At 35.9% G+C, this 25,889-nt stretch overlaps 1 protein-coding gene across 2 annotated transcripts in view; it reads left to right on the forward strand.

Annotated features, from left to right (window-relative positions):
• Nucleotides 1-25,889, forward strand: part of LOC135277261 (uncharacterized) — a 268,690-nt gene that overhangs the window by 208,899 nt on the left and 33,902 nt on the right. Inside the window, exons 4-6 of one of the 2 annotated variants that reach the window (XM_064383249.1) lie at nt 14,261-14,328; nt 15,454-15,583; nt 16,737-17,432. In XM_064383249.1, the coding sequence (XP_064239319.1) occupies nt 14,261-14,328; nt 15,454-15,573 (188 nt within the window). In that variant the 3' untranslated portion in view covers nt 15,574-15,583; nt 16,737-17,432. Of the gene's footprint in view, nt 1-14,260; nt 14,329-15,453; nt 15,584-16,736; nt 17,433-25,889 lie in introns of those variants that run through there. The other variant, XR_010344879.1, reaches the window with a different exon arrangement.

Raw genomic sequence — 25,889 nt, forward strand, 5'->3', positions numbered from 1 at the left:
TCCTTTGTTTAGGGGAATCATAAAAAATAGTCAAGGATAATATACCAACACCTTAGTGGTCCTATCTTTATAACTGTGTAGTTTATTTTTTAATGTTGGCTGATGTGCTTTCTGTGCCATGAAATAATTTTTCAATATTTAATGACTCATTTTTAGAATTGGGTAAGTCAGATGCTTATTGAGAGCTTGTTGTGTGTCCTGCACAGCTGTTAGTGTTTTCAAGCAAGCTACTATTATTGTTCTGTGGTATTTCAATATAATTTATAAAACCCTATAAATTGTGAACTCTCTTGGGCTAAGGCAGGGAGGAAGAATTGGAGAAATCAGAACAAATACCATTTCTTCAGTGCTACCATTAATCAGGTACATTTGATCTTGGAAACATTGTGGGGAGAGTGGGGATAGAACATTTGTTTCCAAGTTTCAAAATCTTGATTTATATGCTACTTCCACCATGTATTAGCTATTACTTTAAGCTTTTCACCTACCCTGTCTTACCTGTAATATGGGCATAAAAATTATGTGGTTTATATAAATACCTGACATATACAGGCGTACCTTGTTTTATTGCCATCTACTGTGCTTCACAGATATTGTGTTTTTTTTTTCTTTTAACAAATGGAAGGTTTTTGCAACCCTGGTTGAGCAAGCCTGTGATGCTCACTTTGTATCACATCTTGTCAATTCTCTCAATATTTTAAACTTTTTCACTCTTTCATGGTATTCTGTGGTCAGTGATCTTTGATGTTACTATTGTAATTGTTTTTGGATGTTATGAACTATGCTCATATAAGATGGCTAACTTAAATTCTCAATGCTGTGTATATTCTGACTGCTCAACCAACTGGCCATTCCCCCATATCTGTTGCTCTCTTCAGGCTTCCCTATTCCCCAAGACAATATGGACATTAGACACAGCAATATTGAAGTTAGACCAATTTATAACCCTACAGTGGCCTCTAAAAAGTGTTCAAGTGAAAAAAAGTCACATATCTCTCACTGTAAGTAAAAAACTAGAAATGATGAAGCTTAGTGAGGAAGGCATGTAAAAAATGAAGATAGGTCAAAAGCTAGACCTCTTGCACTGAACACTTAGCTAAGTGTGAGTACAAAGGAAAAATTATTGAAGGAAATTAAAAATGCTACTCTAGTGAAGTAGTGAAAGTGAAACAGCCTTATTGCTGATATAGAGACAGTTTTGGTGGTCTGAATAGATCAAATTAGCCACAACATTCCCTTAAACCAAAGCCTAATCCAGGGCAAAGCCCTAACTCTTCAATTCTGTGAAGGCCAGGAGAGGCAAGGAAACTTCAGAAGAAAAGTTTAAAGCTAGCAGAGGTTGGTTCATGAGGTTTTACGGAAAGAAGCCATCTACATAACAGAAAAGTGCAAGATGAACCAGCAAGTGTTGATGATGACACTGCAGCAAGTTACCCAGCATATCTAGATAAGATAATTGATGAAGTGACTACACCAAACAACAGATTTTCAATGTAGAGGAAATAGCCTTCTATTGGAAGAAGATGCCATCTGTGACTTTCATAGGTAGAAAGGAGAAGTTAATGCTCTGCTTCACAGCTTCATAGGACAGGCTGATTGTCTTGTTACAGGCAGCTGGTAACTTTAAGTTAAGCCAGTGCTCCCTTACCATTCCTAAAATCCTGGGGCTCAAAAGAATTATGCTAAATCTACTCTGCCTGTGCTCTATAAATGGAATAACAAAACCTACATGACAGCACATCTGTTTTCAGCATGGTTTACTGAATATTTTAAGCCCACTGTTGAGACCTACTGCTCAGAAAAAAAGATTCTTTTCAAAATATTCTTGCATTTGACAGTGCACCTAGTCATCCAACACCCAGGAGCTCTGATGGAGATATTCAAGGATATTAATGTTGTTTTCATGCCTGCTAACAGAGCATACATTTTGCAGCCTATGGATTATGGAGTCATTTTGACTTTCAAGTCTTATTATTTAAGAAATACATTTATAAGGTTATAGCTGCCATAGATAGCTGTTCTTCTGCTGGATCTTAGCAAAGTAAATTGAAAACCTTTGGAAAAGGAGTTACCATTCTAGATGCCATTAAGAACATTTGTGGTTCATGGGAGAAAGTCATCATGTCATCATTAACAGGAGTTTGGAAGAAGTTGATTCCAACCTTCTTGGATGACTGTGAGGGGTCCAAGACTTCAATGGAAGAAGTAACTACAAGAGGACTAGAATTAGAAGTGAAGCTTGATGATGTGACTGAATTGTTCTTGCAGTCTCATGATAAAACATGAATGAATAAGGAGTTGCTTTTCATCAATAAACAAAGAGTGATTTCTTAACATGGAATCTACTCCATCTTGAGATGGAGTCTGCTGTGAACATTGTTGACATTGACAACAAAGGTTTTAGAATATTATGGAAACTTTGTTAACAAAGCAGCAACAGGGTTTGAGAGGATTGAGTCCAATTTTGAAAGACATCCTACTGTACGGAAAATGCTGTCAAACAGCATTACATGCTACAAAGAAGTCTTTCATGAAAAGAAGAATCAATTGACACAGCAGACTTCATTGTTGTCTCGTTTTAGGAAACTGCCACAGTCACAAGAATTGCTTGAACCCTCGGTGCAGTGGTTGCAGTGAGCTGACATTGTGCCACTGCACTCCAGCCTGGGAGACAGAGCAAGACTGTGTCTTTTCAAAAAGAAAGAAAAGAAAAGGAACTGCCATAGCCACCCCAACCTTCAACAACCATCACCCTGATCAGCCAGCAGCCATCAACATCATGACAAGATCCTTCTCTAGCAAAAAGATTATGACTCACTGAAGTCTCAATAATTGGTAGCAATTTTTAGCAATAAGGTCTTTTAAATTAAGGTATGTACATTTTTTAGACATACTATTATACACTTAACAGACTATACAGTATAGTGTAAATGTAACTTTTATATGCACTGGGAAACAAAAAATTCATGCAACTCACTATATTGTAATATTAACTTTATTGTGGTGGTATGGAACCAAACCTGCAATATCTCTGAGGTATATGCCTGCAGTAGGCCCCCAAATAATGTTAATTTTCTGAGTAAATGTTCCACTCTGAAAGAAGAACATCAAGACAAATTCAAAATCAGTGAATGTTCTTAATGCAAAGATGATATAATTTTATGTAAATAGGGCATATAATTTCAGTTGTTTATATAATAATATTGATGGATTACTTTAAGCAATAAACACTTTTAAGTTGAGGCTCCTTTTTAACTGACAGCACACATTTGTGAGGAGACTCATTACGATCTTTAGCTTAGGAGCAGAGAGTTTTTTTATGCCAAACTGCACATCAGTCTTTTATCCTTGTCCTTTTAATCTGTATAATCAGTCTAAGTGAGTTAATATGCTTATACAAATTAAACTATTCTAGCCTCATGTTCCCTCTACCCCACTTCACTTGACAAGGATGCCCTCTTTCACCACTCCTATTCAATATAGTATTGGAAGTCCTACCCAGAGCAATCAGGCAAGAAAAAGAAATAAAGGATATTCAATTAGGAAAGGAGGAAGTCTAATTATCTCTATTTGCAGGTGACATGATTGTATATTTAGAAGACCCCATTGTCTCAGCCCAAAATCTCTTTATACTGATAAGCAATTTCAGCAAAGTCTCAGGATACAAAATCAATGTGCAAAAATCACAAGCATTCCTATAAACCAACAACAGACTTAAAGAGAGCCAAATCAAGAATGAACTGCCATTCACAATTGCTGCAAAGAGAATAAAATACCTAGGAGTACAACTAACAAACGATATAAAGGACCTCTTCAAGGAGAACTACAAAGCATTGCTCAACGAAATAAAAGAGGACATAAACAGATGGAGAAACATTCCATGCTCATGGTTAGGAAGAATCAATATCGTGAAAATGGCCACGCTGTCCAAAGTAATTTGTATATTCAGCACTATCCCCATCAAGCTACCAATAACTTCCTTGACAGAACTGGAAAAAAACATGTTAAACTTCATATGAAACCAAAAGAGAGCCCACATAGCCATGCCAATTCCAAACAAAGAGAACAAAGCTGGAGGCATCACACTACCTGACTTCAAACTATACAACAAGGCTACAGTAATCAAAACAGCATGGTACTGGTACCAAAAGAGAGAGATAGACCAGTGGAACAGAACAGAGGCCTCGGAGGCAATGCCACCCATCTACAACCATCAGATCTTTGACAAACCTGACAAAAACAAGCAATGGGGAAAGGATTCCCTGTTTAATAAATGGTGTTGGGAAAACTGGCTAGCCATGTGCAGAAAACAGAAACTGGACCCCTTCCTGACACCTTACACTAAAATTGACTCCAGATGGATTAAAGACTTAAACATAAGACCTAACACCATAAAAACCCTAGAATAAAACCCATGCAAAACCATTCAGGACACAGGCATAGGCAAGGACTTCATGACTAAAACACCAAAAGCATTGGCAACAAAAGCCAAAATAGACAAATGGGATCTAATTAAACTCCAGAGCTTCTGTACTGCAAGAGAAACAATCATTAGAGTGAACCGGCAACCAAGAGAATGGGAAAAAATTTTTTGCAATCTACCCATCTGACAAAGGGCTAATATCCAGAATCTACAAATAACTAAAACAGATTTACAAGAAACAAACAAACCCATTTAAAAGTGGGCAACACATATGAACAGACACTTTACAAAAGAAGACATATATGAGGCCAACAAACATATGAAAAAATGCTCATCATCACTGGTCATTAGAGAAATGCTAATCAAAACCACATTGAGATACCATCTCACGCTAGTTAGAATGGCCGTCATTAAAAAATCTGGAGACAACAGATTCTGGAGAGGATGTGGAGAAATAGGAACATTTTTACACTGTTAATGGGAGTGTAAATTAGTTCAACCATTGTGGAAGGCAGTGTGGCAATTCCTCAAGGACCGAGAAATAGAAATTCCATTTGACCCAGCAATCCCATTACTGGTATACATCCAAATGATTATAAAGAATTCTTTTATAAAGACATGCACACATATGTTCATTGTGGCACTGGTTGCAGTAGCAAAAACCTGGAACCAACCCAAATGCCCATCGATGATAGAATGGACAGGGAAAATGTGGCACATATACACCATGGAATACTATGCAACCATAAAAAACAATGAGTTCATATCCTTTGTAGGGACATGGATGAACCTGGAAACCATCATTCTCAGCAAACTGACACAAGAACAGAAAATCAAACACCACATGTTCTCACTCATAGGCAGGTGTTGAACAGTGAGAACACATGGACACAGGGAGGGAAGCATCACACATGGGGGTCTGTTGAGGGGAACTAGTGGAAGGGCAGTCGGGGCTGGGAATAGGGGAGGGATAGCATGGGGAGAAATGCCAGATACAGGTGATGGGGATGGAGGCAGCAAACCACATTGCCATTTATGTACCTATGCAATGGTCCTACATGTTCTGCACATGTACCCCAGAACCTAAAGTGCAATAAAATGTATTTAAAAAAAAAAAGAATTGCAGATTTTTTTTTAAATGTGCAGTTTTGGAGAGATGTCCAAAGTTTGAATGAGAGGAAAAGTTATTCTCAATTTCATTACTAGGAATAAATACAGGTTCACAAAGAACAAATGTCATCATTTTCTTTTTGATGGTGTTATTTCAGAGAGATTTTATAGTAAGGGTATGACTCAGAGTGTCACTTTGCCTTATCCAGAATAAGATCCTAAGCAGCAATCTACTGAAAGCCCAGTAGAGCTTTCAGTAATCTCACAGTGCTGGGAAGACAAAAATTAAGTGTCAGGGTCTGTCAAAGAAATGGGACCTATGAGATGAGATTAACCAGATGCAATGTGTGTCTTAAAAGGACTATAATCTAGCTTCAAGTCATTTCACTCTTTTATTGAATTGAGGTAATCTGCCCTTGTTCTGCCCTGTTGCCTCCCAGGTGATATGGTAATTTTTCTTCAAAAGAAGATATCATCCAGAACCTCTAAAATTTTTCAACACACAATATCTGACATCCTTTCAGTACTTTCTAGGAATAGCAAAACACAGGACCAAAAGAGGGAAAAAACCAAACAGCAGAAACAGATCCACGATAAAGTGAAGCAGATATACTTATCAGATGTGGCTCTCTAAATAGCTCTAAAATGATAATATGTTCGAGAACAAAAGAACTGCAGCTTATAAAAAGAGGAATTAAATGTATATTCAAGAACTGAAAAATACAGTAACTTCAGGCATTTATAAATAAGTTTAATGGCAGATTGGAAATAAAGAGAGAATTGTTGAGTATGACAGACCAATTTTAAAATGCTAAAGCTGAATCGTGAAGGGATAAAAGGCTGGAAAATAAACAGCATAAAGCCCATAGGAGATATATCGAAAATAATATATGTGTAATTGAAATCCAACAATGTAAAACAAGATTGCTGTATGTGATTTTCAAACTGGTAAGGACTAACAGTTTCCAAAAAGAGGAAAGATATTAAGCTATACATATTCCAGGCAGGATACATACAAAGAAAATCACAACTAGGCACGTCAGTAAAGCTTCTGAAGATGAAAGAGAAAATCTTAAGTGAAGACAGAAAAAGAAGACAGGCTACTTCAAGGAAGCAGCAATAAGACCGACAGCTGACTTCTCAAGGAAATGATGGAGCTCAAAAGACAATGGAATGACATCGTTTAAAAACTGAAAGGAAATAACTGCCAGTCTAGAATTCTGTGCTCTGTGAAAATATCCTTGAAAATTGAAGATGAAAATAACTAAAGGAAAACAAAAACTGAGAGAACTTATCAACAGCATATCCAACCTAAAAGAAACACCAAGGGGAGTTATTTAGGTGGAAGAAAAGTGTCCTCAGAAGAAAATGTCAAAATGGAAGAAGAAACAAAGAGCAGTGCACAAGATATAAATGTCAGTGAGTCTAAATGAATCTTGACTGCACAATAGGAAAATGAAAATATCTTGCAAGACTTAAAACATATGAATGATAAGATGCATGTCAATAATAAAAAAAGGTGGGAGGGAGTAAACAAAATAATACCAATTTCAGTTCTAGCATTGTCTGGGAGGTAATAAAAGTACTAATTTTTTTTGACTATAGTGAGTCGTTGATATATATTACAGTATTTAGAGTACTATTTCATAGTAAAATAATGTATTACTATCAAACTAAAAGAGAAAAAATGTAATAAGAAAAGTACTGGATTAATTATAAAGAATACAAAAAAGAATTTAAAGAACATAAATCAGGTAGAGCAAATAGGAAACAATAAGGTGATATGTATATAATTCAAAATATAGCAGTAATTATGTTAAATATAAATTGACTCAATTCTGCAGTTAAAAGACAAGTTGTTAGACTGGATAAAAGACAGAATCCAACTAGAAAACAGGGTACAGGAAAGTTGAAAGTAACAAGATAGAAAATCTAGCTATACCAAAATCTAATTAGAACAAGTATATTAATATTAAACAAAGTAGACTTTAAGGTAAGAGATAAAGATGTTTAAGACATAATTATTAAAGTATTAATTCAATAGAATTATATAATAAATACTAATGTATGGTTTAATTAATATAGCCACAAAACATATAAAAACAGAATTAGCAAAATTAAAAAAAAATGTACACAAATTCACAATATGCTGTAAGACTTTAACACACCTCACTTAGTAACTAGAAGAAAAGTACATGAGGAGAACAAAAATCATTAAGAATATGTGTAAACTGAATAACATAGTTATCAGATATAACTTAGGACACAGATATAACTTAGTAGGACACTGCACCTTACAATGACAAGATAACATTGTTCTCAAGTGGATATTTATGAAAATTAGCATAAAGCAAGTGTCAAAAACAGTGGAAAGATTTGAAATCATTCAGAGTAGACTGTGACTATAGAGATCAAGAAAGCAGTAACAAATAAACTAGAAATCAGCAACAATAAAATAACTAAAACTTTTGTGAATCACTAAAGATTTGGCATTTAAGCCATACACTTCTAAATGGCCTATAGGTGAAAGAGGAAATTATAGTATAAATTAAAAAGTATTTTGAAACAAATGATAATGAAAATATGACATGTGAAAACCTGGAGGTTGTATCTAAAGCTGTTCCTAGAGGAAAATATATAACCTTTAAATGTGTGTTTAAAAAGAAAAAGAGGCTGAAATTATGATACAAATATGTCATCAAGAAATTAGAAACAAAATGTAAAATGAAGCCCAAAGAAAGTAGAAGGCAAAAAATAATAACAACAAAAATTAACTGAACAGAAATCAAATGTTTAACTGAGAAAATCAACAACAGCAAAACAACAGTGGATTCTTCTCAAATGCACATGGAATTTCAAAAAGATACACTACATGTTGGGGCATACAAGTCTTGAGTTGAAATTACATATAATTTCTCTGAACACAGTGGTTTTAAGTTGGAAATTTATAGTAATAAAATACCTAGAAAATTACCAAATATTTAGAAATTTAAACAATATACTTGTAAAAATTTAAACAATTTTTTTATTTACAAGTGTTATTTAAACAATAACATTTAAATAACACTTGTTATTTAAACAATAACACTTGTAAAAAATGGCAAGGGAAATATTTTTAATCTCAGCTAAATGGGAACAAATACACATTCTATTAAAACGTGTGTGATGCAACTAAAGCGTTTGTTAGAGGAAAATATATTACTTTACACATTTGTAATAGGATGTAAAGTGTAAAAGTATCTAAGATTCTGCCATATGGATCTAGACAAAAAGAAGAAAATTAAACCCAAAGTAAATAGAAGAAAGGAAATTATAAAATTGGGAGTTGAAATAAAAAAATAACAATCAGCTTAATTCTCTGAATAGATTAATAAAATTGATTTTTAAAAGATCCAGAAGAAATGACACAAATCACCAATATCACAAATGAAATAAGGACATCACCAAAATTCTGACAGATAAGGAAAAGGATAATAGGATATTACTAACAACTTTATTCCAGTCAATTTGATAACTAAGATGAATGGCCAAATTCCTTGAAAACCCCAGCTTACCAAAATTGACACAAGAAATTACAAATCTGAATAGTCCAAGATAATTTTTCTAAAATTGAATTTGTAGTCCAGGCACAGTGCCTCACACCTGTAACACCTCTCACACTTTGGGAGGCTGACACAGAAGGATCGCTTGAGGCAAGGACTTCAAGACCAGTCTGGGCAACAAAGTGAGACTCTGTTTCTACAAAAAAATATAAATAAAAACAAATTAGCCAGATGTGGTGGCATACACTTGTATTGCCAGCTACTCAGGAGGCTGAGGTGGGAGGATCACTTGAGCCCAGAAAGTTGATGCTGCAGTGAGCTGTGATCATGCCACTGCACTCTAGCCTGGGTGACAGAGTAAGACTCTGTCTGAAAAAAAAAAAAATTGAATTTGTAATTTTAAAATTGTCCAGAAAGAAATCCCCAGGCCTCATAGCTTCACTGTTTAATTCTATTTAACATTTAATGACAAAGTAATAGTCTTATACAAACTTTTTCAGAGTTCTAGAGGAGAGAGACACTCTCCAACTCATTCTATGATATTAGCGAGACCCTGATAACAATGTCAAAGTTATTATACCCCCAAAAATTACAGACTAATATCTCTCATGCCCATGGATTCAAAAAATTCTTAACAAAATGTTAGCAAGTCAATTATTGCAATATATAAAAAGATTAATATATCATGATCAATGGGGGATTGTCCCAGGATTGCCAGGTTGGTTTAACATATGAAAATCAGTCATTGTAATTCACTGTGCTCATAGCTTTAAGCTGTTATTTGTTTCAGTAGAGGCTGAAAATGATTTGACAAAATTTAATAACCATTCATGATTAAAAAAAATTATTAGCAGCTAAGAATGGAAGGAAACCTCTTTCACATGATAAAGGGCATAATTCTTAGTGACGAAAGCCTAAATTCTTCCTCTCCTAAGATTGTGACATCCCTAAGATTGGAAACAAGGTAAAGGTGTTTACACTCACCAATCACTACTACTCAACATTGTACTAGATGTCCTCACCAACGAGATAAGGAAAAAGGAATAATTGGCATGATTACTAGCAATGAAGCTGTCTAGTCACAAATGAACTTACTGTGTTGATAGAAAATTCTAAGAAATCTGTAAAAATATCATTTGTGTATGATATAGGAGAAAAGCTATGTTGATATCTTATTAATCTACTAATAACTGGTAGAATGAACAAGAAAACAGTAACAGTGATTACTTATTTGGGGGTGGGATGAGGAACTTGTGGGTAGAAGAGGGGAAAGACAGAGACCTTTTCCTTTCTACATTATTTAAATTATTGATATTTCATTGTAATGTATTACTTATTCCAAAATACAACTTATTTTTTTTTAAAAAGACTGAAAGTCGGCATTGCTTCATCATTGTAGTTAAATAATGAACACCTTTCAGTTCTCAAAACCCTCTATACCAACCAATGATAGAACTCTCTTATCAGACTATCAGTGTCATGCAACATGAAAATTTCAGAATTGTACATACATTTTTAATGGAACCTTTTCATGGATCTATTATGCATTGACATAAGCTGTAGTTTGACTTCTGATTACAGATCATTCACAGTCTATTCACCATGGATATCTATTTAATGCTTTTCCACTCAGCCTTTTACCTGCATTGCTAGTTAATAGTAAAAGTAAAGATTGAATGTTCTTTTCTTTTCCTTATTTCTCTCAAATGGTAACCAACACTCTGAAATAGTAATAATAATGATAGCAGTCATAAAATCTAACACTTATTTAGAGCTTGTTATATGCAGATACTGTGCTAAATTTTTTACATGTATTCTTTCAAAATTCAATAGCCATAATTCTGGCAACAGAGATGGAAAGTTGAAGAGGTTAAAGATCTGAATAATTCAGATTAAATAGCCATTCTCCAAATAATTATTAATTTACTGTACTCTGTAACAGTTTTGTACACTGTAACAACAGTTGAGAATCGTTTAACCGTTGAAAATAGTTGGAGGGAGAGTGTTAAAAGAGACTTATAAATGGAAGTTTTAGAGGTTATAGGTGAAGAACAACAGAATTTAGAACATGCTTATAATCAGACCAGTTACAGGTCAACAGTATGATATCAAATAGAAATTTATGCAGATATACATATCAGATAAAAAATGTCTTCATGTAATTTAAACAGAAGTATAAAATTCTTTTAGCTGAATTATGAAAGTAATTTGAACTCTGTCCACCTGACCAAGGGAAGTAACAAAATCTTTTTTTTTTTCTGACTACTGCTTCTTTATTTGACTTTCTTTGTTGATCCTTGGAGGCCATGAGTAATAGTCCAAATATTTTATCAGTTTTGAATCCACCCAATAGGTTCATTCACTATTGGTCCCTCTCTAGTCATTGTAAACGTGTGTTAACCCACACTGGTAATTTTAACATTCTGAAAATACTAGACAACCGCGGTTATCATTATCATGAGAATTAACCAACATAAATATTACCAGGCCTCCTTAAGCAGCCAGTTTCATCTGCTCTTTAGCAATGTATTCTATGATAGCACCAAGAATTCCATCTTTCACAAATACCTGGATCAGTAGGCACTCTACTGCATCCCCAAATTAGAAGTAGCTGTGCTTTTGGCTTCTGAACTGTAGGCAGGTCTGGGGGACAGGCACCAAGTTGCCGCCGCTTTCCTCAGCCTCAGACCTAGAAAGGCCTGTTTCAGTGCTCATCTTGGTATACTCTGATAGCTCCCTACATCAGGAGCCCACAAGGGAGACTACTGAAGCAAAGATGGATTCTGAAAACCTCCTGTACTAAAAATGCCATGCAGTGGCTCTGAATATACTCCTCTTCATGTATTCTCTCTTCTCCCCTCCCTTCCTTATCTGTGCCCTTGTTTAGTTCCAGTTTCCATTAGAAATGCTATTTGGGCAGCAAATTTCACAGATTGGATCCATCTCAATGCTGCCATGCAGAGAAAACACATCTGTCTGATTCTTCATTTAAAATAAGGGGAAAAAATTGAAATCGCAAAATGCTGTAGTCGCTCTAAGCTATTTCCTAACGAACCTGTTTGTCCCAAGAGCTGTAGTGAGGAGCTTCTCCTCCTCGGTGAGAATTCTTTGTGCATATTAATATTATGCATGTTTTCCATGCGACTCTGTCTCTCTGACTTGCCCTCACCCCATCCTTTGAATTCATTGAAATAAAAATAATTTATGTGGACATTCCTTCAGTCAGGATTTTCTCTCCCCCTTTCTTAAAGACATCCATAATATTTCGTTGATGCTTTGCATCCAAGCCAAATCGTTATGCTTTTGCATATCATTAGGGCTTTATAAAGAACAACAGCGACATCTGCATGTGCCGCAGTGCCAAGAAGATAGGAAAAATACCGAAAACAAAACTCCGTATTGGCTTGGAGGCTGAATGACTCTCTGTCTCCCTAGCAGCCCCTGCCACCACCATGGATAGGAGTAATTGTACAGTGTAATCACATCATGCCTCATCTGCATATTCATAGCAGAGACAAAGCTTTGGAGGATAAGGGGGGAGCAGGGGTAATTTAAATATAAAACAGCATCTCATTTCCAAATCAAGTTATGCCAGTTAGACTGTGCACCAGGATTCAATATTAAGCCAACATTGTTTTACGGTTTGGAAATTGGAGTGAAGAAGAAGATAGAGAAGAGACTCAATAAAGAAGGAGTGATATTACATTTTCATTTTTAACTGAGGAGAAACTAAACAAGACAGCAACAATAGCGACAGAATAAAAATAAAGTAATATTTGAAGAGTCACCAACAGTGGCTAACCAGCTGCTGTTATACCAGGAGTGAAATAGCCCATTGAGGGAGCTTTAAAAGCCCACAATTAATATGTTGTGCATGTATAAGATCTACAAAGAACTCACTGTATTCTTTCTCTCCCCGCTCCCCAAGTCCCCCCCATACTCACATATTCCCTAACCACCACCTTTCTTTCCTGTCGGGTGCAGGGGAAAAAGATCAGAGCTACAAAATAATTGACTAATCACTTCAAAAGTGATGTCCCTCTTCAAAAAGAAAGGACAAAAAACAAACACATACAAAAAGGTGACTGTTCATTAATGAAGGGATAAATTACCGATGGCTTCTTCATTCTCTTTAGTTCATTACCCCCCAAAAGAAACAAATATAATCCACTTGTTAATATTTCTTGTCTTCGTTTTCTTTGTTTCTAATATGATGCTCTTTATTATATATTTTTAAGTGTTTATATTTGTAGAAGCCTCTGCCACTGCATTCCCCAAAGAGCTACTAGTTTCAACCCACTGGAGTTTATATTCCTTTAATTGTCTAGTGCAGGAACATTTCTGCTGTTTTTTAAAATATACTGCTCGGCAGGAATTAGAAGAATCCAAGGTTGTATCCAACTTCAAAGATTTCCAAGTCATAATGATTTTAGCAAAAGTAGAAGACAGATGATGGAACAAGTCCCTGTTTGAAGATAAGCATCATAGGGACCTTTTTTTCTTCCCTCTCTCCCCAACTTTGTACTTCTCCTGGCTCTGAATGCCCCTCGCTAACACAGTTTAATGATATGCAAATGAAATATGCATAAAACCATTCTACTGTATGATGATTAAACACTGGAGACATTAACAGCGGAGGCTTCTCTCTTTGTAATAATCCTTCCCGACCATCCACTTTGATTGCGGAGTTATGGAAACCCATAGCAGTTGACAGAGAGAGTGAAAGAGAGAAGGAAGGAAAGATGCAGGGACACATCACCCATCTCGGTGCTTCTCCCACTCCAGGAGAGGTTCCCCCCCTTTGTACTGCATTCCTATTGCTGTCTTTTGTAATCCATCCATGCAGTCGCACCAGAGCGATTAACGGAAAAAAAACCTCTTTTCTCTTAATGTTTCAAAGCTCATTAGCCAAACGATTATTCCTCATTAACAGCAAAAGCTCATTCATTAAAAGGAAGAATATGCCCAAAAGATGCCAGCGAAGCTAATCCTGAGTCCCGTAACTGGGCTGTAAATCCCACACTACTTGTATATTCCATGCAAAAGGGACACGTGCCAATCCACATTTTTTTTTTAAAGAAAGAAAAAGAAAACAGTTTGTGTGTTTTGTAAAATCCACAAGAGCAGCAATTAATATTCCCATTGAATGACTTTATTTTTTTTTGTCTCTCCCTTTTGTTTCCAGCGCCTGCCCCTGGCTCAGCGCCCGGTGCCAACAGAACACCTTTCAGGATCCACAGCAACGCAGACAACGTAAGTACCAGCTGTTCCCTGAAACCCTTTTGCAGATTTTTTAAAAACAACCATCTAAAACATAGAGAGAGAGAAAGACAATCCTCTTTTCCCTTCTTCTCCCTGCGTTATGCCACCAGTGTTTCCTCAGTAGCCCCTTCCAAATCCCTCTGCCTTCAAGTTTGTGCATGTCTGTGTGGCATCCCTCCTCCTCCTTCACTCCCATAGTGGATCTTGTAAAAGGGCTTCAGATCGGCCCCATTCATCTCCCTGGTGATAGCAGTGAATGTAGATAAATCTCTGGCTGCCTGCTTGCTGCTGGAGTATGATTTTTATTTTGTCTTCTGTGTATACCTGGGTCAAAAATTGGGATGTATGCATACACATACATGCACATACACATATTTCCTTTTCTCTCCTCTGTCTTCCTCCTTTTTCTCACACATGCATACATCCTACATATGTGTGTATATGCCTGAACATACACACCTATATACATACCCATAATTATAGTACAAAATATATACATATCTAAACGTTGTCTGAAAATATGTGTATTTATATACACATACAATCTTACACATGTGTTTATATGCAATCGATAGGTGCCTATCTTTTAATTTACACCCATCTATATCTCCATTTAAATATTCCCTGTCTTCTCCCAGCAGAGGCTGTGTTAAATTGCAATCCAGAATTATACAAGCAGTATTCTTTCTTTATGATTTCTAGTCGTAGACCTTTATGCTCCCTTCTCTGCCTTCTTCGCAGCTGTAGCATTGGCATCTTTCCCTGAGGTTTTCCGAGTGGCGAGTGGCAACTGGCAACTGGCACCGGCTGTGGCATGCATTCACACCGCTTACTGTGGCATTTCTCTTCCGATGGCTGCTTTTTCTTTGTTTGTTGTTGACTAGGCTGAATGGTGGTTTTCTTTAAGTTAATGATAAACGAAGTTGAATAGCAAACATGCCAACAGCTTGCCCCCCCCGAAAAAAAATAGCCCCACACAAGCGCCTTCTGCTGCAACAGATGCCCAGATCACCCCTGGCACGGGCAAACGGGCAAACGATTTTGGTGGTTTTCAGTTTTTTCTGTTTGTTGCTCTATTTGTTGTTTGTTTTCCTTGTTTCTTTTTGATTTTTCGAGGAGTCCAGAATCCCGGCCTCTGCTTGGAACGGAACAGTCATGGCGGAGACGACGGCCTTTGTCTTGCTGGGTGTGAAAACATCCGCTGTGCTGGCTCCACTGCGGCAGAATCAAGTTTAAAGGAAAAAAAGTGATTAAAGTCAGCTTTGTGCCTCTGTGGTGTGGAAGACCCCCAAACCCCAAGTAGTCGAGTCCCAGGGTCCGAGGAAGGGCTCATAGTTGGAGCAGCCTAGGCTGTAATCCTGGCACTTGCGCCTTCGGTTGCTGCTTGCTGTTCGCTCCTGGGGGTCTGGATAATCTCCCTTGGCTTTACCGCACTGTCTGCCCCGCATACAGGGGCCCGTAACATATACCCGCTGCTGCTATCGCACGAAACTGTGGCGTTGCCCCTGAATGGATGGCACCGTGCCAACTCTTCTGCCATCCGCCCTTGCAGCTTTTTTCTTTTCTCCCTCCCTCCCCTTCTTCTCCTCCTCCCGTCGTCGACTTGACGTTAATTAACACACGGGTTAATTGATTTTAAAAGCCGAAGAATTACAGTTAACTTTTCCCACAGGGTACAGACGCCAGCCGCTTGGCACACTCTGCTTTTCGCACTGGTGCAGGAGGAGCAGGGAAAGCCCGCAGCAAAGCTAGCAACTGCTGAGGGAGCGTTGCCTGCTTATTGGAGTAGAGCCGATAGAAGTCGACGTGGCACTGCCTCATCCTTTACAATATATGTAGCCATTATATATTTTGTTAAATAATCAAAAACACAACCCTATTTTTCTTCTCCCTCTTTCAAAATAGGAAAACCATTCAGAAGATCACCTAGAGGGGGAAAAAACCCTTCTACCAATATTCTTTTTTTCCCCCAATGATAAGGAAATAGCTAGTGCCTTAAAACATTTTTTATTTTTATTTTTTAGTTACAAACAGAAAGGCTTAACCTTTCCCTAAAAATTACAGACATAGAAGTTTGTTTGTTTGTTTTTCAAGGAAAAGTTCTATAAAGTTTTTCTGTCTCAGTGTTTTGTTTTGTTTTGATGTCTCTTGGCGCAAAAGGGTTATTTATGGTGAAGGATTTCAATGAGAAAGTAGGTACATTGTAATTAAGAACAAAATTCATATGAAGGCTCTTTGTTTATATGTCTGTGTATCTTTGCTTTCTGCCCCTTTCCCCTAATCCTCTGTAGAAAATGAAAGCAATTGATACTGTAGTTGGGAAGAAGACAGGCAAGGCTGGGGACTTGATGCTTTCACCTTTTCATGCTTTCATTTTATTTCATTTTGTTTTTTAAAAGCACGCAGCAAGTGAAGCGACAAGAGGAATCCATTATGCAAATCATGTCACTTTGCATAATGTCTCATGACTGGAATATGCAAATGAACTGTATAATTTATGAGTGCCTGTGTCTGTCTAAAAGTGTTTCACATAATTTACAAAGTGAGCCTGAGAGGCATGAGGAAGCCAGCTCTTCCGATTCCATTGCCAGGAGAGCTCTGTATATTTTTCTGTAAGTGATCACTCCTAATATCATCAAGTGCTATTTAAATGAAATGAAGGTTTCAAATGTACATGAAAGGCAAAGATTTTCCTCTCACTTCCTTCACTTACTGATTTTTTTGCCTAAAATTTACAAGAAACTTGGACTCTAAAGCCTTAACTTTTGGATTTAATTTGGAAAAGAAAAGTTATTCAAGCCTAACTTACTCTTTATATATGGTTTTTATTTTCTTAAGCAAGGAATGTCTTAGAGAAGTAGACACCTTATCTATTAATATTTGCCTGGACCTATAGAAGGCATAAGAATTTTCTCAATTTGGTTGGTTTTATGTGTGCCCTGGAATACTTTATACATAGTAGTCACCTGGATGTATTAGATATTGATACAGAACACTCATACAATCAATATTCTTCTGAAGGTATAATTCTACTTTCAGAATAGTCTTCACAGGAGAAATTATATCCAGAAAAAAATCAGATTTTAGGTAAGCGAGTTTAGTTGACCAATCCATGTCTCATTCTGCTGACTTTCTTGAGTAGGGGATTCTGAATCTTTTGAGAATTCATAACATCTTTGATAATACAATATAATCTGTTCTCATAGTTTTCATTATAATCATACGTTCTGTGAAAGAGAGGAACAGATTGTCAGTTCTGTTCCTCAAAGTGCAAACCACTGATCCTTAAGAGGACATAATCCTTGGAGGGAATGTCAAAAAGACTTTCTAAAGAAAGTGAATACAAGGTCAAGTCTGAAAGTTGAAAAGAACTTAACTGAAAGATAGAGATTATATTGTCCAGATAGAGATTATATGCAGTAAATCCTGATGCAGAAAAAAAAAACATGGTTACTTGGAAGAACTAAAATAAGTCCAGTGTGACTGCAGTATAGAGAATGGGTTATTGGATCATATTGGGAACAGATTGAGAGGTAACCATGTGAAGAGGTAACTTACTCATTATCTGCTTTCATTTGATAGTGCCTAGTCTCTTATGTTGTTATTAATTATGTGTACAGGTACTTCATTAAGTTCATATAGAGAACTACTTCAGATTTTTGAATGCAACCTTATGTGATATTCCTTCATTTAAATGGCTATTATTGTTTTCAAATAATAGTCATTTAAGAAAACAGGAAAAACAACCCATTGGACGAGAGCAGAATACAAATTATTTTCAAGTGCACACACAACATTTGCTAAAATAGACCACATTGTGTTCCTTTAAAAAAAAAATCAGTAAATTTGAAAGTATTCAAGACAGACAAAATATCTCTTGATCACAAACAGATTGAACTAGAAATCAATAACAGAATGATATCTAGAAAATCCCAAATTTTTAGAAATTAAACATATTTCTAAATGACATGGGTCAAAGAGGCAGTCACAGGGAAATTATTTAAATGTTTTTAATTAAATGAGAATGAAAATAACATTCTTGAGATGCAGCTAACGATGTACATAGAGGAAAATAAGTTTTAGTGTCTTGTTTTAGAAACTTAGAAAGTTTTGAATCAATAATGTCTTAAGAAAACAAATTAAACTCAAAGCAAGAAGAAAAGAAATAAGAACATAAACCAAGGAAGTTGAAAACAGAAAAACAGTAAAGAAAGTCAGAATACTCAAAAGCTGGTTCTTTGCAAAGATTACAAAAATCAATAAACGTCTGGCCAGACTAAATGAGAAAAAAGTGAGAAGATACAAATTACCAAGATTAAGAATGAAAGAGTGGACATCAATCACTAAGGCCAACATATATTAAATGGATAATAAAAGTAAATAACAACTTCATTAATAGATTTGATAACCTAGATGAAATAAATTCCTCGAAAGACACAAATTACCAAAACTCATTCAAGTAGAATAAACCTGAATTGTTTTATATCTTTTTTTTTTTTGAGACGGAGTTTCGCTCTTGTTACCCAGGCTGGAGTGCAATGGCGCGATCTCGGCTCACCGCAACCTCCACCTCCTGGGTTCAGGCAATTCTCCTGCCTCAGCCTCCTGAGTAGCTGGGATTACAGGCACGTGCCACCATGCCCAGCTAATTTTTTGTATTTTTAGTAGAGATGGGGTTTCACCATGTTGACCAGGATGGTCTCGATCTCTTGACCTCGTGATCCACCCACCTCAGCCTCCCAAAGTGCTGGGATTACAGGCATGAGCCACCGCGCCTGGCCTGTTTTATATCTTTAAGTAAATTGACTTTGTGGTTTAAAAACTGTCCTGTAAAGAAAATACCATGCCCAGTGGCTTCACTGGCAAATTCTACCAACCTTTAAGGAAAAAATCATACCAACTCTAAACAATCTCAGGAAATAGAACAGAGAACACTCCCCCAACTCATTTGATGAGGTCAGCATTGCCCTATGCCAAAAAACAAAGACAGTATAAGAATAGAGAACTACAGACTAATAACTCTCATAAACATAGACACAAAAAACACAAAATATTAGCAAATTGAATCTAATATGTCAAAAAAAAATCACAAGCAAGCCAGGTTTATTCCAAGAATGCAAGGTTGGTTCAATATACTAAAATCAATGAGATTCATCATATCACCAGGTTGTTATTTTAATAATCATTTCAATGGATACAGGGTAAAAATGATAGAAATTAACATTCATTCATGATAAAATATCTTTGCTAACAGGGAATAAGAGGTAACTTGCTTTGCCTAATTAAAGTTGTCTATACAGGAGAATTATAGATTATAAAGGAATAGATAAAATTATCTTTATTTTCAGATGATATTGTCTGCATCAAAATTCCAAATTTATGAAAAAGATGCTAGAACTAATAGGTGTGTTTTGCGATGTCATGGGATACAAGATCAAAATTCAAAACTGCTCTGGCCGTGAATAGTTAGACATTTTTTAAAGAAGTACCATCATAATAATATTAAAAAGCATGAAGTATTTAGGGATAAGCCTAAGAAAATATGTTCAAGGTTTACATACTGAAAACTATAATACACTGAAGAAACAAATTAGAAATGCCATGCTCATGGATTGGAGGACTTAATATTATTAATGTAATTTCTCTCCCAATTGAAATATAGTGAAATTTAATTTAATCTTCATCAAAAACCCAACAGTTTTTTTCTAGAAATTGACAAGCTGATTCTAAAATATATAAAGAAAAGCAATAGAATAGCTAAGATAATTTTTTTCAAAGAACATTAGAGGACTCACATTAGCTTTTTAATGTTGTATAAAGCCACGGTAATCAGTGTGATAATTACATAAAGATAGAGACAAAGATCCATGGAAAAGAATAGAGAGCCCAGAAATTGACATGCAATTTATTGGCAAAGGTTCAAAGGCAACTTAATGTAGAGAGAATAGTCATTTTAATACACAGTACTGGAACCATATAAATGAATGAGTGAATGAGAGACTTGACCCTCTCTTTATACAAATACTAATCTTAAATGGGTATGAGAATAAAATAAAAATGTAACACTAAAATAGTTCTTCAAGTAAACATAAGTTTTGTGACCTTGGGCTAGGCAAAAGATTTTTCTGTAGGTAGCAGGGAAAGAACTTACACCACAAATGAATTAGGTAAGTTGGGCTTCAGCAAAATTGAAACTCCTACTATTTGAATGACAAGAAGTAAATGAAAAAAATAAGCTACATACTGAGATAAAGTATCTTCTACCAGTAACAAGGAGGACAATTAAACAAGACTAAAAATGACACAGAAGATAGAATTAGTGGATCAGGACATTTAAACAGCTATCATAACTGAGTAAAGCAGACACATGTTAAGTAGAGACATGAAAGATAAAGATTTAACTTGTAGAGAGTAAAAACTGTCATATCTGAGATTAAGAATACCACTGTAGGGGACTGACAGGAGATTGGATATTTCAGAATAGATTAGTGAAGACATAGAAATAAATGATCTACCATAACACACAGAAAACATTGGAATCAATGTAAGCTAGAAAACAGTGGAGAAACACCTATAAAGTATCAAAAGAAAAAAGTTCAATTAAAATTTTGTACGCAGCAAAAATATCTTTTAAAAGCAAAGGTGAAACAAACTTTTTCAAAGGGTACAAAAGCTGAAAACTGCATCATTAGCAGACCTGCTCTATAAGAAATGTTAAGGAAGCCTTGCAAGCAAAAGCAAAATTATACCACATCAATGAAAAGGTTTGGAAATGGTAATTATGTTGGTGAATTTAGAAAACTTTTTTTTATTAGTAGAAACATTTAAAAATAATTGATAGCTTAAAGCAAAAATAATGTATTAATTTTATGACATGTAAAAGTAAAACTTATGACAACAATAGCACAAAAGCTATTAAAGGATACAAATGGAAGATTCTGTTTTAAGGTCTTACACTATACATGAAGTGGCATAATATCAATAATAGCACTTGAAGGTAGACTAAAAAGTTAAAGTCTTATTTTTAAAAAACTAAATTAAATGGCAGCTATGGTTAATAAGCTAACAAAGAAGAGAAAATGAAATTACCAAAAATGTACCGTTAATACAAAACAAATAGCAAAATAATAGATTTAAAATTAATCTTCAATAATCACATTAAATGTAAATGGCCTAAATTCTCTTACTAAATGGCAGATATTCTCAGACTGCATTAAAAAAGAGCAAGACTGAAATATAGGCTGCCTACCACCAAACCGCCTTAAATGTGAATAGTTTAAAAACCAAAGGCAGGAGATAGATAAACCATATTAACACTAATCAAATGAAATCTAGAGTAGATATATTAATATAAGACAGTATTATTCAGACCTTATAGAACCACATCCCAGAAAGATGAAGTTAGCCACTAATGTATTTGTTTTCTGTCTTGTGGCAACAAGGGGACCCTAGTTTCTCTTTTAGGTGATGGATTCTGAGTTAGAACTAACTTAGGGTGTGGAAACAGGATTATGACTTTCCATTCTGACTTCATCATCCTGCTCATCTAATCTCACTCTCTTTTGAATATGAGTTTTATGTATATTAAAATATTACATAATTATGTATGTGGTATACATTTCCATCATACACCTGATGCCACCCAATCTCTATGATCTATTCCTGGATCATATCATTCACATTGATAGAAGAGATTCCAGTTCCATAACACTATCATCTTCAAAGTCCCCATCTACAGAAGAGTCACTACTAAGCTCTTCACTGATGCTGGTAAATGAAGCATTTCCTTCCAGAGAACATCATAAGCTGGGTTTTGGCTTCATATAACATGTCCACTTCTGCATAGCCACTTTTCTGAGGTTTTTATTATGCTCTGAACAGTTTACAACATCACTTAGTACATCTCTATTTAAACAAGCTTTCACTCATTTCAGATATCCCAGAACCATTGCATCCATGTATTAAAAACTGATTCTGGCCAGATGCTTTGGCTCACATATGTAATCCCAGAACTTGGGAGGGGAGGTGAGGTGGGCAGATCACGAGATCAAGAGGTCAAGACCATCCTGGCCAACATGGTGAAACCCCATTTCTACTAAAAGTACCAAAATTAGCTGGGCGTGGTGGCACGCACCTAGTCCTACTTGGGAGGCTCAGGCAGGAGAATCACCTGAACCTGGGAGGCGAAGGTTGTAGTGAGCCAAGATCGCGCCACTGTACTCCAGCCTGGGAACAGAGTGAGACTCCATCTCAAAAAATAAAAAAATATAAACTGATCTAGGCGCCTTTGTCAGAGTGTAAAGTCAGAGTTATGGAAAAGTTCCTTCATTAAGCAGCTTTACATTATACTTCCGCTGATCCAGCACCATTAGGATTTACTCACAGGCATATTCCGCCAGTTTCCGCAGTACTTACTAGCCAGGTGCTGCCACTGTATTGGCATTAAATCTCCTTTCACCATTAGCAGATCCAAGATTTTCCTATGGGGCTATGTTGAGATTTGACACAAACTATTCCTCTGGTGGCCAAGGTTTTGAGGTCAGACTCTAAGAAAGGAAAGCGTTACTCTATAGGATACCTTGAAGTCTTTATGTGGTCATAAGTAGGATGGAGCTCCTATATGCTAACAAGGAAGAATGGGTTCCTTCCACAGGCCCAGAAGATTCAAGGTAGTATTTTCTATCAGGAACTTAACTTTGGCATAGAAAAGTTGGCTGGGATGAGAAATTAGCCTTCTCTTAAATCCTGCCATTATATGGCAGGATTATCTTAAAAATAACTCACATTTCTAATCTTAAACCATGTTTGCCTTTTAATTTTTATTCTTTACTATAAGTTGGTGCTGAATTGACCTAACTTGTCATTCTCTTTCTTCATTAAATCATTAGTGCTCAGCAATAACTACCCAGCTTCACAATCCTAATATCTACTCTCTTTTACAGGCTAATACTGTCTTTCTGCTTTGTACCACATCCCCATTTACCATAGGTGAAAGTCTTAGCATTTACACTGCAGCAACGTGCCAGGGAATCCACCTTTTCCAGACTATTTTTCCAGTTATCACTACTGGTAGCAACTATCCTAGGTAGGACTGTCTAAAGGCAGAGCCCTAAACAGCAATTTTTGTATGAATGATATATTAAGATATCAGTCTTCTGTCAGGAGATTCTTGTAAGGGAGGAAATGAAACAGGATAGGACAGGGAAGAAGTTAAGAAAAAGATAGGGTTTCAGAAGTCTAGTGTCAGCTTAATCCTATAGGGAGCTCTGGAGTATGCATTGTATCCCAAAGCTTGCTCTTACTAGCTGGCCTGTTGTGCCCCCACATCAGTCAATCATTGTTCTGGGCTGCCTCTGGTGGGATGGCATATCCTAGCCATTCCAAGCAAAGTGGTGTCTGAAGGGTGAGGTGGTGCTCCCATCAGCCAACAGCAATCTTGTAAGAGGCGACTGTAAGCTATTACTGGCAGTTGAAGTATAGTTGCAGTGTCCTGATTAAGAAGATCTGGGCAGAGCAGCAATAGCATCTACAATAACCAGGTAGTTAATAATCATATGAAGATATATTTATGCTCATTCATTACAAAATTGGAAATTAAAACTTATGAGATACCATCTGTTCCATACACATTTGAAAAAAGTGTGTATTTTGCAATTGTTAGGCATAGGATTCTAGGTAATGGTTGTTCACATCTGTATTTTTTCTGATTTGCTGTCTATTCTATCAATTACTGAGAAATGACTGTTAACATTTTCAGTTATGAGCAGGTACTTTGTCTTCATTTCTGTCATTTTTGCTTCATGTACTTGAGGTTCTGTTATTAGATGCAAACACATTTAGGAATATAATGCATTCTTAGTGAATGGAACCTTTTATCATTATGAAATCTTTTTCTTTGATTCAATAATATTTCTTGTTGTGAAGTTTACTTTGGTATTAATTGATTAATCATGTTTCCATAATATATCCTGTACCTCTGTAGTTTTTTGTTGGTGGTGGTTTTCTTTTTTTTTTTGAGGTGGAATCTCGCTCTGCCACCCAGGCTGGAGTGCAGTGGTGCAATCTTCACTCACTGCAGCCTCTGCCTCCCAGGTTCAAGCAGTTCTGCCTCAGCGTCCCGAGTAGGTGGAACTACAGTCGTGCGCTAACACACCAGGCTAATTTTCATATTTTTAGTAGAGATAGGGTTTCACCGTATTGGCCAGGCTGGTCTCGAACTCCAGACCTCAGGTAATCCACCCACCTCAGCTTCCCAAAGCGCTGGGATTACACATGTGAGCCACTGTGCCCAGCCACCTCTATAGTTTTTAGTAATGCATACTTAAGTGGTAAACTTATTAAAAGAGCAGGTGACTAGATAACCTAAAAATCAAGGCATTGGCTGGATGTGGTGATGTGTGCCTGTAGTCCTTGCTACTCAGAAAGCTGAAGCAAGATTGTTTGAGCCCAGAAGTTGGAGGCTATAGTACATTATGATTGTACCTGTGGATTGCTACTGGTGTCCAGCCTGGGCAGCATAGCAAAACATTATCTCTTAAAAACAAACCAAAAAAATCAAGGCATTGGTTTTCTTCAGGAGGAAGGTTGGAACATGGTATTTGGGAGCCTTTTCTGTCACTCGGTTCTGTTTTTTCACCTAGGTGGTAGTAACACAGGGGTCTGCTTTATAATAATTCACTAACTATTTAATTGTATTTGGTGTACTTTCTATGTGTTTATACTTCACAATGAAGAACAAAGAAAACAAAGAATGCTTATTATGTCATGCATACAAAAAATATTTACAAAAATTAACCACATGCTTTTCACAAAGGAAATTTCAATAAATGTCCAAAAATTGATGTCACTCAGATTGTGTTTTCTGAATAATACACAATTATATTCAAAATCAAGTATAAAAAGTAATTTTAAAACCCCATGTGAGATTATATAATGCAAGTAATGAATTAAAACCTATAGTATTAAATATCAGTATAGACTGAGTCTATACTGATATAAAAAATTGAATAAACAAATTAAGGCAAAAGGACACAGCTTGTCCTTATAGTAAAATTCTAATAAATAAATGTAGAAAAATAATGGAAATAAAAAACCACCATTTGGTAAATACAGAAATCATTTTTACAGGCAATAATTATCTATGGATGCTAAAATTGATAAATTGTGACTAGAAATTATTTCCTTTTAAAAATCTTACCTCAGATGTATCCATGAAAGATATATATTAATTACAAAGGGAAAAATAATAACTTTACTGTGGAAAAACAGGTGGATGCCACCTTAATTACATATTCAGAGTTAATATTAACAATATCTTGACATCGGGTACCTCCTAATGTTATGTACTTAACATCATGTTATATATATAACTTGGGCTTAACATCACCTTGGCAAAAATGAGTAATCTCAGTATAAACATGAGAGAATTTCATTCAAAACCAAATTGAGGGAGATTCTACAAATTAACTGATAGCATTCTTCAGGAATGTCAAGGTCATAGGAAAATAAGGAGAGACTGAGAAACTGTCATTGATTGGTAGAGACCAAAGAGA

This window comes from Aotus nancymaae, unplaced genomic scaffold (assembly GCF_030222135.1).
Source record: "Aotus nancymaae isolate 86718 unplaced genomic scaffold, 86718_ANA_hifiasm-v0.15.2.pri h1tg000030l, whole genome shotgun sequence".
In the NCBI taxonomy this organism is placed as follows: Eukaryota; Metazoa; Chordata; class Mammalia; order Primates; family Aotidae; genus Aotus; species Aotus nancymaae.